Below are 16,211 nucleotides of genomic sequence, written 5' to 3'. Positions count from 1 at the left end.
GCTTGGGAACTTGTATCTCATAATCAATCCAAATCCCCTCCTTTAAAACAATCCCATTTTTTTCTCATCTGCATATATGGAAAACAGCAATAGACTTACTTGTTCAGATTCAAGCCAGGTGTATGTTAAACTTTCTTTCTTTCTTTCTTTCTTTTTTTTTTGTATCCTGATATATTAAGAAGTAATTAAATACTCCACCTCCAAGGCTATTTTTAGAAAAACAATAAATGCAGCTTTTTGGATAGAAGAGCTTTTATACATATCTATTTTTTTTCTGAATTATACCAACTTTTAAAGTAGGTTGTTTCTTGCTTACCTCTAGTTTCAAAGTTCTTGAAATATGTGACCACAGATGTGGTGATATGTCTTGCTACCAAATGAATTTCATTTGGACCCAGCTCGTGATCAGCAAAAGTGATGACTTTAACTTCCTTCAGGGTCTTTATCTTTGGGTATCTCTTACTTTCCCATTTTTGCAATAAAGAAAAATCTCCTCTACTGGCTTTAGGTTTTTTATTTTCTTCTTCAGGTATACAGCTGGTTTTTTTATCACACATTCTAAGCAGACTTTTTTCCTCATTCTTTTGTCCGGATATTATAGACACAGAGTTTTGCTTTGATATGAAAAATGGTTTCATTGTTTCCATGTTTTCATTAATGCGTGGTTGACTTGGAAAACCATAGCTTGATAGCACAGTACTGACAATATTTTCTGCAGCTAAACATATTTTGAGTGGAGATACAGTTGTGTGAATTTGGTTTGGCTCAACTGGTTTTAGAGTTTCATAATGAAATACTCTCGGATTTTCACCTTTTCCTATTTCTATGAATGACATGACTTGTTTTAATGCTGCTTCTGTGGATTCATTTGCTTTATTAAACAGTTTTTGTAAGACACTTCCTTCAGGGAGAGAGCTGATTCCTTTCATGGTTTGGTCAAAAAGGCCAAAGTTCGATTCCCTCGGGCTGTAGTCTTGTACTGGGTTTCTAGAGCATGATGTTATATTTTCTGAATCAAGCATTTCCACTGGCTCTGAGCTTTTAATTGTACCTTCTACAGAGGGTCTGGCATATGAGGGTAAGTTCGATGAAGGCTTATGCCTTTTTTTCGTATTTTCCTCTGGATAACACACAAAACTAGGTACACTGATTTGTGAAGGATTATTTCCCAAAGTAACTTCCTTTAACTTTGACATGGGCATTTTCATATCGGTTGCCAATTCAACTTGATTAACAATATAGGTATTTTCTTTTCCTTGGAACAAACTTTCCTTTGGAAGGTTATTGATATGAGTGCACTGGTCCATTAGTGTGCCAATGATCTCACTTGCTATAACAGTCTCTTTCAATGTACTAACTAAAGATGGTTCCACTTGGCTTATTTCTTTATCTAGCTTGTTCTTAATTATACCAAGCATGTCACTGACAATATTAACAGCATATGTAAATAATTCTGAATGGAATGAGTGAACCTGTAGAAGGGTATTCTGTATGTTTTCCTTGGAAATAATAGTATTTGAATTGGGTTCATCAGAAAACTTTTTCAATGGTTGTAATTTTGGCAGCATGTTTTTGCTTAATAGCCTCTGTTGGATAGGGAAAAAGTTTTCTATAGGCATTTTCACTATTTCTGAAAACTCATATTTAGAGATATATTTAAACTGCAAATCTACAAATGACTCTAAAATGTTTAAAACCCTTTCTATAATTTCTCTAACAATTTGGTTGCTAGATCCCAGAGAAATTTGGTTTATTGTCTTTGTGTTAGATATTGGTACACTGCCGAGGATGTCCTTGATTGGCAAATCATATTTACTTTTAGTACTAATATGTTCTTTTCTACTTGCTAGAGTTTCTTGCCTACCTGGAGAGGGCACCTGGGACAAAAAACAGAGCTGTAATTTTTCAAACAGCATTTCAATAATTTCCCTTCCAAACATATTAATTTGTGCTTTGGTGTCTTCAACTCTAGTAGAGGTTCCTTTGAAATGATTATAGAACCTGCTTTCGCAATCCTTAAGATGTGGCAAATTTAAAAGTGAAAGAGAATGTTCTAATTCTTTTGTTTTTATTGGGATTTCAGTCAGCACATTTTCAGCTATCGTCATTAGTGTATACTTTTCATTTTCCATATCATTTGATTCTGCTTGCCATTTGTCAAACAATTTTTTAAATATACCTTCTTTAGGAAAAATCTGTTCTAGCTGTGAAGAAACATTTTCCAAGTAAAAACATGCTTGTTGTTTGGCAATATACTCTGCATCTGAATTCCCCTGTGTAAGTCTGAGATCATCCACATGTGAGCATTTGATTGGAGAAGCCACATTGCGGTTACTTGTAGCATATAATCCTTGCAAAACTGTGTTAACTATTTTATTTGCTGCCATGATTTGATCGAATGGTAAAGCTTTAACATTTATCATTGCTCTAGTTTGCTTCATCTTTTCAAATTCTTTCACAATTGTTTCCAAGATATTACTTACTATATCTTTGGCATACATTTTTAGTTCTGAAGTGGGCAGTTTCATTTCCAGTAAGTTTTGGGCATCACCTGTTGATTGGGTGTGTGGCAGCCCAGTGGTAGCCTTGGACTGATTGCCTTTTGGAGTCTTCTCTCTAGGACCTAACTTGGTCTTGATCTTGACCTTAGAACCACTAGGTCCTAGGTGTGATTTTGTTTTAAATTTAGGCAAAGGAGTAACTTTTGATTTTGCTTTTAAACTTGTTTTAAAATCTGGTTTAGGGCTGCCCTTAGAGCCCACTTTAGAACTGTGTAGCTTTAGAGGTTGCAACTCATCAGAACAACTTTCAGGGGACAAGGTCTCTTCTAGATGAGTTGAGGCAAAATTTATGATCTTATTAAGAACTATTTGGACTAAATCTTTCCCCACTTGCAATGGTGAATATTGAAAAAAATTGTTTTCTAATAGAGAGACATTTTGACTGCCTGCATAAGGATAAACCTGCGGTAGCACACATCTGGTGGGATTACACCCTTTTCCTACTTGTTTAGTTTCTTTGATGCATGCTGCTTTCTTAGACAAGGTATCATTGCTGTCAGATGCTTCTTTTTTGTTACTTTCATTTAATGATGTAACTATAGAGTACATTTTCCCCAAAACACTTTCGACTATGTTATTTGTTACGCTGTTAATCTGTGATTTAAAGTTTTTTTGTGTTATGTCTGACGTTTTAATTTTAGAATTAGATACAAAGTGGGGAATTTCATTAAATGGCTGCAAATGGCCTATGATTTCCATTATTCTTTGATGAACTGTAGTTAACACTTCTTCCACCGCACTGAGCAGTGCAGCCTTTTCTTTTTGTTTTGATTTTCCATTTCTCATAAATATTTCTTCCAAAAAAATATTCTGGCTTTCTTTTTCCAATGCCATTTGGTTTTGTTCTAAAGGATATTTTGAAAACTGAGATAGTTTATTTTTCTCTTGCTCTCTTTGTCCTAGCAATATTTCATTTGATACAGTTAGTTGTGAAAATAATTGAGGATTGTCTTTTGAGTAAACACTAATTTCCTTTGCAGATCTTTTATCATATAAACTCTCTAAGATACTGTTCACAATTCCACTCACAATGATGTTTTCTTGGAATAAAATGTTGTTTGGATATGGATACATCTTTTGGATTTCTAAGTCTAAGTCATTTTTAATAAGTTTCAAAGTGGCACTGGCAATGATATCAGCATATTCCTTAAGAGTAGCTTGTGATAGGTGAATTGGGGACTCAAGATTTTCTCTGTACCTTGCAAAAGTGGAATCTGTGAGTTCTTGGCTGAGGATAGTTTTAGTGGATATTTTCAGGACATTTGATTCCACTTGGCTTGACTCATGAAAGATACTATCATCTTGTTTATAATTTTCCAGTTCCAGGCTATCAAATGACTCTTCTCTAGGCTGGAAAGCAAGAATAATTAGTGAATCTATTCTTTCTGTGGCAAAAGCTTCTAACCTATTGAAAATAATTTTAGTAATGAAGTTGGCATTTTCCTCACATGGGTCAGGAGCAGATTTATTGTCTTCTTTCTCTATTGTTATCTGACAATCATCAGCATAAGCTGATTCCAGATTTCTTGAGGATGGCCAATGCTCTGTTTGTCTTTCACTTTTTGACCCCATAAGAGGAGGCTGTTGACACTCTGCTTTTGAAGATATGTCACAAACAGTCAGGGGCAATTTTGCAGAAGTAAGATTCTTTGCATTTATGCTAAGCATGACAATAGAACTGAGATTATGAAGAACAATATCCACTATATCATTAGATATCAAAATGACATCTGATTTAGGCACTGAAAGTTTTGGGATAATCTTATTTGCATCCTCAGTGAATATCTCAGAGTTTGCTCCACAATGTTTTCTAGCTATGCTACATTTCCGAGTGGATGTGGCACAAGGTAGATTATTCTGATACAGTGTTTTTTCATAAATATCACATAAGATACCTTCAATGGTATCTTGTATTTGAAACTGAAGTACTCTTCTATATTCAGTCTTATTAAACAGCTTTTCAATAATACCTTCTTGTTGATCTGAATTAATCTCTTCCTCAGGATTGTTTTCGTCACATTTTCCTTTAGATGACACAATATCTAACACCGTGTTAACAATTTGACTTGCAATATTTTCAGAAACCACAATGTTATGTGTTAAGAAAGGACTTCTTCCCCTTTCTTTATCTAACCCATGTTTGATTCCTTGTAAAATTTTTTTAGCCACTTCTGTTGCATATGTATTTAATTTATTTAAGGAGAGTTGGCACACTGAGTTGGTCTTTTCTGAGGTAATACGATCCACTGAGCAAGGGGAAAATTGGTCTTCAGAATACAAATCTTTGACTGATAATGCTTTGCTTAATGCATTTTTATCCAAAGCCACTGGCACTGTGAAGTTGATTTTGGGACAAAAGAGAGATTTTACTTTGGAAGTAGCAAAAGTTTCTAAATTTGTTAATATTGCCTGTACAATATCTTCAACTACATTTACTTTAGCCTGTTTGTCAACACTGAATCTGGACTTAGGAGTACAAGGGTTCTTGTCTAGCACAGTAACAGAAGACTTCCCTCCATTGGTGTGTTCATGTAAAGAAACATTTGCTCTAAAGGTGATGGTTTTATACCTATTTTCACTTGTGTTTCTTTCTGGCATGGCAGCTGCAGAAAGCTTATGAAATACAGTTCTAACAACATCATCTGCCACTATGATTACATCTGCTTCAGACACTAAAGGACCCATCATTTTATCTATTTTATCTATAAATTGAACAGATGTTTGAGGAACTGGCTCATCAGTGTTGTGAGGGATGCCACTTAAATGAGAGTGGGATAGAGAAAGCACGTTTAACTGATTGACCAACGCACTGTGGAAAATTTCATTCAAAATGTTTCTTATAATGGGAACAACTGGAGATTTCTGTGGTTCTTTGAGTTTCACTTCAATTTTGCTTAAGGCTCTCTCTAGAACCCACTGTTTAAGAGAATCTGATTTAGTTTCTTCTCTTAATAATGTTCTCTCCACAGTGAATTCTTTCTCTGTATGTGAGGCATCTTCAGGAATAGAATCTGATTCAGCACCTCCAGGAAGAAAATTTCCATAGGTTGGCCTGTATTGATAAGTTTTAGGGACTCCCTCTTCAGATTCAGTTTCATTAAACATATCTGAGGACACTGCATCTAAAATTAAATTGACTATATTCTTAAGCACTTGTTTCTCAGGTGGTAGGGCATTTACACTTGTCCTTAAATCTAATGAGTTCATATTTAATTCTGTTTGAATAGCTTTCAAAATAGTACTCGATATCTTTTTTGCATTCATGTATAAAGCAGACTGCAATAGTTCTTCATGTGTGTCTGTGAAAACACTGGGATTTTCACATTCCAAGTCGATCTTATTGCTTTTTTCATTTCCATCATTAACACAACCCAGAGTTTCTAAATTTCCATTAGCAAACCTTTCCAGTTTAGCAAAAACCATATTAAGAATATCTGAAGCTACATTTTTCAGTTCATTTGGATGCATTTCTTTTGTTTTTCCTGTTTTGGAAGTCACCGAAGCCATGGTTTTTGTTGTGCTTTTTGTCACCTCTTTACTGCCCTCCTGAATCATCCTGGAAACTATGCTGGAGATCATGTCAGTGCATTTGGCCATTTCCTTAATAATTGAAGCAAATGATAGGCTGTCGATATCAAGAGATTGAGACTCCGAGACAGCTTTAAATCCAGAACTTACAAAACTGGTATCCGTATCAAAACTGCATAATTTTGCAAGGATGTATTCCAAAATTGTTTTGGAAATGATCTGAATATTAGACTTCAATGCAGGAGCCATTTGAGGATTTTCATTCTCTTCTTTGCCTTGTTTACTACCACAAGGTGGCTGATGGTGAGGATGGGCTCCTATGAGCTTACATAACATTTCATATAGTATTTCTCCAATACTGTCTAACACTCGCAATCTGGCATTGCCTTTGAGATCTTTTGCATTTACAACACTATGGAGAGCACAGGGAGTAGCCAAACATTTGTGAAAAGATTTTTTATCCTGCCCACTTGGCAAAATGTCTTGTTCATCAACATCGTCAGATCCATAGGAAGTTGCAGGCTTTGGCTGGTCTGAAGGGAGTGAAATATTGCTTTGATCTGAATGTCCACTAGATAACATTTCACAAATACAAGTTAATAACGGAGATTCCATAAGGTCATCATTGAGATTTGAGACAAGAGATTCTAATTTATCAGTGTCAGTAAAAAATCCTTTACCTGTAAGCAATTTGGCAGGGTCTATTTCGCTATGATTTAGGGTTCTGTTACTGAGTTCTAGTTCATTCTGGATAGCACGCAAAACAATGTTTACCACTTTAGTTGTGTAAGTACTAAGTTGAGATTGTAATGAAGATTGCCTCACAACTGAAGGTTTGAAGACCATCTGCAATTTCTGACAAATGAATAACTTCAGCTTTTTAACAATTGTATTAATGATCATATCGGCAATGTCATCTATGGGTTGAGGTTCACTTTTCTCAGATTTTAACAGAGAAGACCTCACAGTATCTACACTGAATGAAGATAAATATTTCACTTTCTTTTCACTGTCAAGCCATATTTTTAATGGCTTTTTATTTGGTGCTTCTTTGACCATGTGAGGAGTATCAGAACTATCTACAGAAGTTTGAACTGATGATGAAATGGAACCTTCGGTGGTATTTGGAATGCAGCTTAAGGCCTTGTGGAGTATATTTAACACAGCGTCTGTTATTTCTTGAGCCACTGCACCAATTTCTGACATGGAGAACATCTTGTCCATCCATTCTTGATGTGACAGTCCTTGAGATTTTTTTGAAACAAGAACAGAAGAAGCTGCTTTGCCACTTTTACTGTCTAAGTGATCAGAAGATAGGTCCTTGAGCATTTCTGTTAAAATACTTTTAACTATGTTTTCTGAGGCCTTTTGTATGTGATGCTTTTCATCTTGGCTGAAAATCAAACTGTCTCTATTCAGACAGGGTTTTTCCTTTACAATTTCTTTATTATTAAAAGATGGTAGCCCAGTCTTTAATCCCTCATCGCAAAATGCAACTTTGTTTCTTCGAGAAGTAGCTCCTTTAAGTGGTTTGCTATTCCTTTTGTATTCAAAGCAAGTGTTTCCTTTTTTAAACCAATTCTCAGGAATTTGTTCCCGAGATTTTGGCTTTTCATCTTTAAAAGATGAATCAAGCACATTTTTCACAATTCTGTCTATTTCTTCATTATCATCTTCAGAATAAAGGACCATGCCAGGAACATTAACAGGTGGAAATGGTCTTCTAGACATAGGACCATTTGATAATCTAGTGCCAGTAAGTCTGTACTTTCCTTCAGCGTCAGAAGGACTTCTTAGTCTAGAGTGTCTACATTGTTTAACATCTCCTTTTCCTGGCTCCTGATGTAGTTGAGTGAAAATATCATCAAGAAGCTGAAGGAATATTACTGTTTCTTCAGATGCAATAAGTCTCTCGTCATTAAGTTCAGATTGTATGTATCCTAGTATAGTGCTGATTGCTTCTTCTATATAGCCGACCAAAGAGGACTGGGAAAAAATATTTGACATTAAACTTTTTATTTCATCTTTAACAATTAAATTAGCAGCATCAGGTTCAGGACTACATTTCTTTTTGTCGGCTCTTTTGAGGGATATGTATGTTGGGTCTGTCACAGGTTGCTGATCGGAAAGTTCAACTGCATCTTCAAGATGAGGCAGTTCATTTCGCTTACAAGATGCAAGAGTCATCAGCTTTTCTAAAATGGCATGTACCATATCCTCTGCAATGTCACACATGGGTTCCACATTAGAAGGCAGTGAAGCTTTTAAAGGTTTTCCATTTGATGGACTGAGGTATTCTCTACTGGGTATTAAGCCTGGCTTAATGTCAACTGACAGATCTTCTTGTGAAAATATCTCAACACATTTTTTCTCAACTGCAGACTGTAGCTTCTCAAGCATATTCTCCACTATCTCTGAGGCTGTTGAGCAGATATCAACATTGTAAAGCAAGTCTCCCTTTTCAGGTTCACTTTGGTCCACAAAAACTTCAGCAGTAACAGAAGAAATAGAGGGAATGGCCTGTGTTAAATCAGACACTATTTCTTGAAAAATGCTTTCCAAAATCAATTCAGTTTCCCCTTTTAAGTGGCATTTAAAGTTAACAAAAACATTCTTCAAATTCTTCATTTCATCCATGGCTTTTGCTTTTTGATCAGGAACAAGTAGACTCTCTAAGCCATCTGTTTCAGTAGTAGCATCCTTAGATTTTTTTGTGCCTGTTTCAAATGATGTTAAAAGGTGGCTATCCGATTTACAAGTTCTGAGCTTAGGATTTGCATATACCATACTGGTTTTATCATATTTGAGTTCTGATGTTATAGCTGGCCCTTTCACGTGGCATGTTTCTCCCACAGATGTTCTTTTGATGTGAGCAGAAGGTGGTTTTAAAGGTGTGGTTGGTTGCCTTATTGAGACGTCAACCTCAAAGGCACAGGGTTCTTGCTGAAATGTTTTATTAGTAGCAGATGCGTAGCTTCTGTATGTAAGCTCTCCACTGCATGTGCTACAGAAACTTGAACTCTCTGAAGAGAGGATGGAGTCAGAAGACCCTGGGTATGCTTTATTCCGGAACCTTTCTTCGTATTTCGTGATGGCTGGGTATAATATAGTGGTCACTGTAGCTACAACCCAGGTCATTACATTCTGAATTATACTATTCAGTTCTTCAGAAGTTACCTGGAAATGAGGCAAGAAGAATGAAGAGAAAATCATTTAATAACTTATTCTATTCTGGGACAGAGGGTAACATTTAATTTTTTATATAGAACAGTGCATAGCTGGATACTATCATAAAGAGAACATAATGAATTTATTTAGAATCTCAGATTAATTTCAAATCGACTTATTCTGTACTGTAGTAAAATATTTTTTGTAGGTTTTCATTTGATTCACATTCCCTCAGAAGTTTTTTATTGTTTTTTCCCAGCATTCATCGCTGAGATAAATGACTTTTTGATGAAATAGAAAAAAAATCTCACCAAACTACTGTCTAGCTACATAACAATGCTTCTGCAAGCGTTGGCAAGAACAGTGTCTACAACCCAGAAATATTATTTGTAATATACCAGATTATTTACAACAAAGTATTTCTCAAAACAGATGTGGTCAAAACATTTGGGTGCTTTCAGAGGCATCTGTCTGTCTAGCTAAGATGTAAGGATGAAAATAAGCCATCTCTCCTTCCCATTCTCTGCTGCAGAGGTGAATCTGTGATTTATATGTATATGGAAATGACTGCAGCTAACGTTAAGAATTATTTGATAGCAACAAAAGGAAATGCTTATGGAGACTGAATCACTTTGCATTGAACGAGAGTATCAATGCAAACTATTTTAGGTAGGAAGGCTGAGAAAAGATGATGCAATGAAAGAACAAATTAGATAGAAAAAAAAAGGGCTCCACTAGACTGGGGTCTGAAAGAGTCAGGAGAGGAAAAGGGTAGAGAAATTGAATTCCACATTTTGAGCCAGAAATATAAACCCAAGGACCAGATTTGGATAACCATTTTCTTAGTAGTTAATGGTGGTGTCACAGATTACACTGGACCAAAAGCAGAAATAGAATGCATGTGTAGAATTCTATCAACCACGACTTATTTCCTGAAAATAAATTTGAGCTTGCAAAAATTCTTTTGCCTACAATAAATGAGTCATCTGCTTTTAAATTGTTATTACTCTTAAGACATAAAGGCTATAAACATAAGTAATTGACCTCAAAGTCTGGAAGGCTAGTATGATTCCTGTAAAGAGGCTGCTGATACCCAACATGTTACCTTAAGTTAGCATGGAAGTATTCATATTTCAGGGCAACATTCAAAGAAAATTTAACATCTATGCAACATACTCTCTCCTGATATATTGGGAGAGTATTTAGAGGCACCCTAGGGAGAGCAATTCTATCTTATTCTAATTCATGAGTCTTCCAATATATTTTTTTTCACTTATTGTGAATTCACAATGGCTAGTGATTTGAAAACATATTTTGGATGAAGGAATATATTGTATAATACTTGTTTTATATAATGACATCCTAAATCAAACATTTTTAAAATAAAATATAAATTTTAACAGAAAAAGTAATTGTTATAATCCACTGCAATACATAATAAACTAAGACATTCTATATACACTACTTTTGTATTCAAACTTTATTACACAGGAATAACTTTTTAAAAATCTACATTATTATTCTTAGGCTAGGTGTGAGAAAGAGTTTCTAAATTTTATATATGAAAGAGAGATATTCCAAAAGTTTTCTAAGTAGTGAAGTATAGGAATTAAAACCTAGTTTTCATTTGCTTTCCATTTTAATGTTCAACTAAGAAATATTCCCTTGAATCAAAGCTTTTATATTTGCTACACACTCTATGACTTGAGCAAGTGTCCATGGGAAAAAGTATGTCACAGTATGTGTTGTTCTCCAACCCCTTTCTATTTCCTGAGTGGTCTGACTAGTTCCAGACTAGGGCTTTGTAAATTAGACCATATTATCTGCCTATTCCAAGTCTCAACTCATAGGTGAGACAAGGTACCTTTTTATGTGACATTCTATGGTGACCAGGCCACTTCTTACTAAAATGTCTAGAGCTAGACCCAGGCATCCCAGCTTACCAGCCAAGTCTGCAAAGCCATGTCACCTAATGGTTTCCCATGATAAAATAGGTTTGTGGTATTTGTTGCTGTCATGACGGCTACGTCCTTTAATGTCATTCCACACACTTCTATACCCATGAAACTTCTCTCTGAGGGGCCAACATTATCTTTTGATAAGAACTTTAGATCACTGAAAAATTTAAGAATTAACTGAAAGTAAACTTTAAAGAAAGGCAGAGGAAGACATTAATATCAATAGGTGATTCCTCATTATTTTATTCACAGTTTTTTTTCTATTATGGCACATTAGAGAGTATGATTAATATGCTGTTCATCAATGATACATACTTTTTCTTGCCAGCAATTTTGTAAGAAGCTCTGTTCTCTGTAAAGTCAAGAAAGGTTGAGCATTTAGTTATTGTCTAGGGTCAAGAATTGATATAACTTTTTCCAAAATTTCTAATCATTAATCACCTGCGTCTTATCTTTATATCTGAGAGTTTTTCTATAGAAATTCAGAAGGAAGAATAAGCTTTATTTTTTGTCACCTCCTCCCCCTCTCTCCAATTTATCCTGCTCCTTTGATACTGGCCCACATACTTTATTGCTTGAAAGTACAGAATTGTAGCTGATGCATAAAAAATACATTTATCTAAAAATTCTACTTCTGACCCTCCTTTGCCATGCCTGCTTTGTGGCTCTCTGGAGGAAGACACAGAATTGGAGAGAGAAGGGGACTTGTCCTTTCTGTTCACTAAAAGGCACCATAAGGTGGCAAGGTATTTGAGAAGACCTTTCTGACAACTCTATGCTCTCATCAAACAGCAGGAAGGGAATATGTGAATGATTATTCAATAACTACGTGTTAAAATAATTAGTTTCTAGCCATGGAATACCAACTTAGATGTCGACCTTTTCTATATATGAAAATATTCTATCATGTTTTCTAATTAGAATTATTTATCATCACACACTAATGAAATAGAAAACACAGTTTCTGAATTATAACAAGTAAAATAACAATAATTAAAATTAGAGGAAAAACAAGTCATTAATAAAACAAGCTCTAAGACCATATGATACTTTCATAAATTTCAACATGGGCTCTTTGCTTATATTCAGGTATATGATATTCTCATATATTTCAACATGGGCCCTCTTCCCACTTTCTTAAAAGAAAATTGACATCCCCTTTCCAGTTTTGAAGGCCTGTACCATCCATTATAAAATTCAATTTTTCCTGAAGTCTGAAATTCAATGAGAGACAGCAAGACTGGGAATTACATCCTAAATCTTGGCAGAAAAAACAAAAACCAAATTCAAACCAACCCTCCCATCCTCACCCTCCCAAAAAAAAAAAAACACCAAAAAAACACCCCAAAAAACACCTTCATTGGTTTCAGCTCAGAAATTGGGCTTGGTAAAAACCATACTTAGACTAAAACCTTTTTTGCGGCATGGAACGTGGAGAATGAAAGCTGATGTCAGTGACATGTCTTTTGGCCTTCTTTATTTCTTCAGGATCTGATTTCTCAGGTCAACCTAAGCATAGTTTCCTTCTTTTAGATATTTTGCAAGTTAGCTCTCCCAGATTCATTTTTCTGTTCCCTTCACATTATACTGTAGAGACCAAATAGAACTCAAGGAGTCCAACCTATTTACTAATAACTGTCTCCAACAGGCTTTCTGTCCCAAAGGCATGTATATGGATCCAAACAAACAGCAAAGACCTAAGAATAAAATTAACCAAATAACATAAAGTTTTATGAAGAACACTTCAAACAATTTTAATAACCAGATAAAGAATGACATTAGTGAAAAAGGCAGAGTAAGAAGCTCTAAAATCTACTCCTCTATAAAAGTAATGAAAAACTGACAAAAAATTACAATTTCATAGTAATTGTCTTTTTTTTTCATTTTTCTGAACTCTGAAAATTAACCAAAGGCTTTCAGCATGCCAGAGAATGTTTATTCAAGAAACATGGTTGATCTAGATAAAAACAGTGAGCTCTGTGCTATTTTAACTTGCCCTATTTCTATCCCCTTTCTCCAGCTCCATGATATCCTTGAAAAGCAACACCTGCCAAACACAGGGGCATGGTTTTCTTCATTGTGGTATCTGCCTAACATTTAGCATTATGTTTTGAACATAGAAGCTTCTCAATAAATGTTTGATAAATAAATTCCCATTTAAAGTCTTTTGGATCTAGGCCTACTATCTAATACAAAATTAGTGCATGCCACTAATGGACTTTGAGAACTGGTTCCTGGTTTCTTGCCTTCAATTTTTCTTATATAATTCTGTCAGAGTTATCTATCATGCATACTAATGTGACCATTACTTCCCGCTCCAAACCATCAGAGTGCCACCCATTAAATAAACTACAAATTCCTGACCACAGTCCGCACAACTGCAGACTTATTGCTTTCTTCACTCTGTTACCCCTTACATCTTCCATTCCAATAATGCAAAACTTACTCATTATCAAAGTGCAGTACACAGTTATTGTAACTCTGTTTACTGCCCCCCAGCCCCCGTTATCGTGGAGTAAACATTTTTGCTTTGTCTTCGTTCTCTTGGTCCTGAATTTCCATGTCTATTTTATAAAAATTTTCTGTGCCTTTTGTATTGACATTAGAAAAAAAACTAGAACTAAACAATAGAAGAAAGGGAGGGGAGAGGAGGTGGACAGTAGATCAGATATAATGATTCCATAGTAAAGCCTTACAAAATCTGGAGTTAAATCAGAACAAGAGGAATGTATGGAACACCTGGGTGGCTCAGTCAATTAGGCATCTGACTTCGGCTCAGGTCATGATCTCATGGTTCATGGGTTCAAGCACTGCATCAGGCTCTGTGCTCACAGCTCAGAGCCTGAAGCCTGCTTCGGATTCTGTGTCTCCCTCTTTTTCTGCTCCACCCCACCTCTCAAACATAAATAAACATTTAAAAAAATTAAAAAAAAAAAAAGAACAAGAGGAATGTGATATGTGTATGATGGATGGGCATAGTCAGACCAGAAAGTATCTTTAGTTGTGTTTTATTTGTATTCTGACCTGAGGTTAGGCTGGGTAATGCAGCCGTGAGTATTCCTGTCAATTTGGGAGGAACTGGTAAAGAAGCTCCAGGCCATGCACTGAGTTAGTCATCTTAGCCAGGCTAAGATTTTTAATGAAAGAGTAGCCGAAATATTTACTATGAAAGATTCAAATGATTCTGTAGTTCTGTAATCTTGGGTGGGGAAAATAAGAAGGCAAAAATTAAGATTTATGAACCTCCTGCAAACTTTTTAATGAAGAGGTATTTATATTTTCAATAAATAAAAAATTATTTATTCAATAAAATAAAAATGGTCATTATATAAACATGATCATCATTCCTCCACTCCATACTATTGCTTTAAACTGAACTAGTCAGTTTTCTTCCTCCTGCATCTATTACAGTGCTACATATCCTATGAAGTCTCAGTAAGTCAGTCAGACTGACATCAGTCCTAAAATCAAGATCCTTCCTCCAAGGAAGCTTGATCTGAATATTTTGACACCCTCTATTGCCATACATCACTTAACTTTACCCAACCATTTTCATAGTGATTTGGTTTCTAAAGTATATGCTAGACATTTTTTGGCATACTACTTTTTTAAAAAGGTGATGATACGGGCCTAAAATAATAGTTTTTCTTCTAAAGTTGAGAAGATCGTACATAACCACTTACTGAATAGGTGACCACCAGAGTTTGAGGAATAGAAATCCCCCAGGCCCCCAAAATTTCTTCTCCAGAGACTTGCAATTTCCAATGTTAGTGGTTATTATTTGGGATTATACTGCAAATACCCTTTAGGAGAAGAATAACTGATGAAGCTAATACTTGGGAATAAACTAATTTACCATCCTTAGGAAGCCAACAATCTCAAAAAGCCAAGAAATGGTAAATGCTTCAAAGGGAATAAAAGCAAAGAAACAGGTTTAGATCCTGGAAATCTGTAGTGGGGGAGTTAATGTAGGATATACTTGAAAGGTGCACGAAGGCTCTGAATATAGTGGAAGTGTAGAACCACACTGGGGATAAGGAAACAGAAAAGGAAGAGGAAGAACATTGGCTGTGTCTGCTTTACAGTTTACGCTTAGTGCTGAGAGTTTGCAAAAGACAGAAGTTTTCAGTAGAACTACTGGAAGGTTACATGTAATCATTTGCTTTTGAATAGCACTCGTGATTATTAAAGTATTAATTTATAATCATACACTAATTTTCTTACATACTTACGTATTTGTGAAAATACGACAAGGGAAAGTACCCTTGGATCTGGCATGAACCTGAGGTCCTAATTATTAGAAAAAGAAAATTGGTTAGTTTGTATTCTTCCCCAGAAACTTGTAAAGTGGAAATTAATATCCTCTAGTAGATCTTTATTCTCTCGGACTGTTTTGTTTAAAAACCTCCAGACACTCTCCACAATGAAGTCCAAATTCCTTAGTAAGACATAAAATATACCATACAATCTGATGTTCTTACTTAACTCTGTAGTGTCTACTCTGGTTAGCCTCTATATATTCATGTATGTTCTATAGTCCAGAAACACAGAATAACATAGTTTACTGAGTAACATGTTTTCCATGCCTCTGGGCCTTTGTTTTTGCCATTTCCTTTGTCTCAAGCACCCTACGCCTTCTTTTAACTTCTCGTCTTTTAGGCTTCATTCAGTTTGTGTTAATTCCACTAGAAACCCTTGACTAAGTAAATAAATAAATATCTTTCTTCAGTGCTCCTAAAGCATTCTACACATGTTTCTATTATAAAACTCATTATGTTATATCATAATTAAATGTTTACTCTTCTGTCTTCCTGACTATGACATAAATTTACCACTATATCCTCAGCACTTAACACACAGTATACAGTAACATTTATTTGTTGAGTGCATTATTTGATTAATATGCTCCTCACCATTTATTCATTGGTTTATCTGCCATTAATCTCCTCCTGCTTGAATATTAGCTAACTTGCTTTGTACATAATCCAGCATGATT

The 16,211-nt window shown here is 35.2% G+C and overlaps 1 protein-coding gene across 3 annotated transcripts in view; it reads right to left on the bottom strand.

Moving 5' to 3' along the window:
* The window catches only part of FSIP2 (fibrous sheath interacting protein 2), a 98,173-nt gene that overhangs the window by 47,714 nt on the left and 34,248 nt on the right, over positions 1-16,211 (bottom strand). For all 3 annotated transcript variants that reach the window (XM_045480444.1, XM_045480443.1, XM_045480442.1), the window contains 3 exons: positions 15,448-15,505; positions 11,531-11,567; positions 317-9,266 (listed from right to left, as the gene is read on the bottom strand). In XM_045480444.1, the coding sequence (XP_045336400.1) occupies positions 317-9,266; positions 11,531-11,567; positions 15,448-15,505 (9,045 nt within the window). The remainder of the gene's footprint in view (positions 1-316; positions 9,267-11,530; positions 11,568-15,447; positions 15,506-16,211) is intronic.

Source organism: Leopardus geoffroyi, chromosome C1 (genome assembly GCF_018350155.1).
Source record: "Leopardus geoffroyi isolate Oge1 chromosome C1, O.geoffroyi_Oge1_pat1.0, whole genome shotgun sequence".
Classification (NCBI taxonomy): Eukaryota; Metazoa; Chordata; class Mammalia; order Carnivora; family Felidae; genus Leopardus; species Leopardus geoffroyi.
This window is presented reverse-complemented; position numbering and strand designations above follow the sequence as displayed.